The sequence below is a fragment of the Nicotiana sylvestris genome, chromosome 8 (genome assembly GCF_000393655.2).
Source record: "Nicotiana sylvestris chromosome 8, ASM39365v2, whole genome shotgun sequence".
Taxonomy (NCBI): domain Eukaryota; kingdom Viridiplantae; phylum Streptophyta; class Magnoliopsida; order Solanales; family Solanaceae; genus Nicotiana; species Nicotiana sylvestris.
In genome coordinates this window covers 27,075,307-27,076,473 of record NC_091064.1, presented here as the reverse complement: position 1 = coordinate 27,076,473, position 1,167 = coordinate 27,075,307, and the positions used below count along the sequence as shown (strand labels likewise).

The window sequence follows — 1,167 nt, the reverse complement described above, 5'->3', positions numbered from 1 at the left end:
GAAGGAAGACAATGAAGAAGGAGAAGAACCTGGTAGATCAGGATACGACATGGATCAAGAATCAACTACCCAACACCTTATGAATGCTGCAAGGCAAGGTGACTTATCACCTACACAAGTGGAAAAGGCAAAATCAGCAGCAAAAGGTAAGAAGAAGCAACAAAAAGATACTTTTGCAGCCCCAAAAGCTGGGGTGCACACAAGGAGAATGCTAACTAAATCCAACAATCAGTGATGAATGCTCTCATTTGGAATATAAGGCCAGTCAACACACAACAGGCCTTTGAAAGGTTGACAAAAATGCACAGGCAAAATCACTATGAATTTGTAGGATTAATGGAGCCAAAGAAACAAGCAAAAAAACTGGGAAGTTATAGAAACAAGATAGGACTTGCACAGGCATGTTCAAATGTTTCCAACAAGATCTGGGCTTTCATAGATGAGGTATTTGAGGTGACTGTTATGTACAATATGGTGGAACAATTAACACTACGATTGTTTCATACTGAATCGCATGTGGAGTTTGTCCTAACATTGATATACGCTAAATGTGATGCAATTGAGATGATAGAGCTATGGGATTCATTATATGAAATGGCAAGGGATATGGATGCACCATGGCTTGTAGGAGGTGATTTCAATGTAATATGGGACGAAGAAGAGAAGTTTGGTGGGTTACCTGTGTCATTGAATGAAATTGATGATTTTCGACACTGCGTCAACACTTGCAATATCTTCGACCTTGGATTTAAAGGCAGCATATTTACATGGTGGAATGGGAGAGCAGAGGAAGACTGTATATTCAAAAGGCTAGACAGATGCTTGGCCAATGTTGAGTTCCAACAAACATTTCCAGGAATAGAGGTGCAACATTTGTCAAAGACTGGTTATGATCATAGTCCAATGTATCTGAAGTGTGATATTGAGACTCCACCAATAAAAAGCCTTTTAAGTTCTTGAATTTTTGGGTGGAACATGCGACTTTTAAAGATGCGGTGAAAGAGAATTGGACAACTGATTTCAGTGCAAATCCTTATATTCTTTTTAATCACAAGTTAAAAAAAATTAAAGAAGGCCCTTTCATTGTGGAGTAAGGCTACATTTGGAGATATTTTCCAAAAGATAGCAAGCATGGAGGAGGTAGTGATGGTTCATGAAGCAGAATTT

General features: G+C 38.7%; 1 protein-coding gene across 1 annotated transcript; it reads left to right on the top strand.

Annotated features, from left to right (window-relative positions):
• The first annotated feature begins 234 nt into the window (after positions 1-234).
• Positions 235-960, top strand: LOC138874818 (uncharacterized). The gene has a single exon (XM_070153604.1). The coding sequence runs from the start codon at positions 235-237 to the stop codon at positions 958-960; it is 726 nt and encodes a 241-aa protein (XP_070009705.1).
• The last annotated feature ends 207 nt before the right edge of the window (positions 961-1,167 follow it).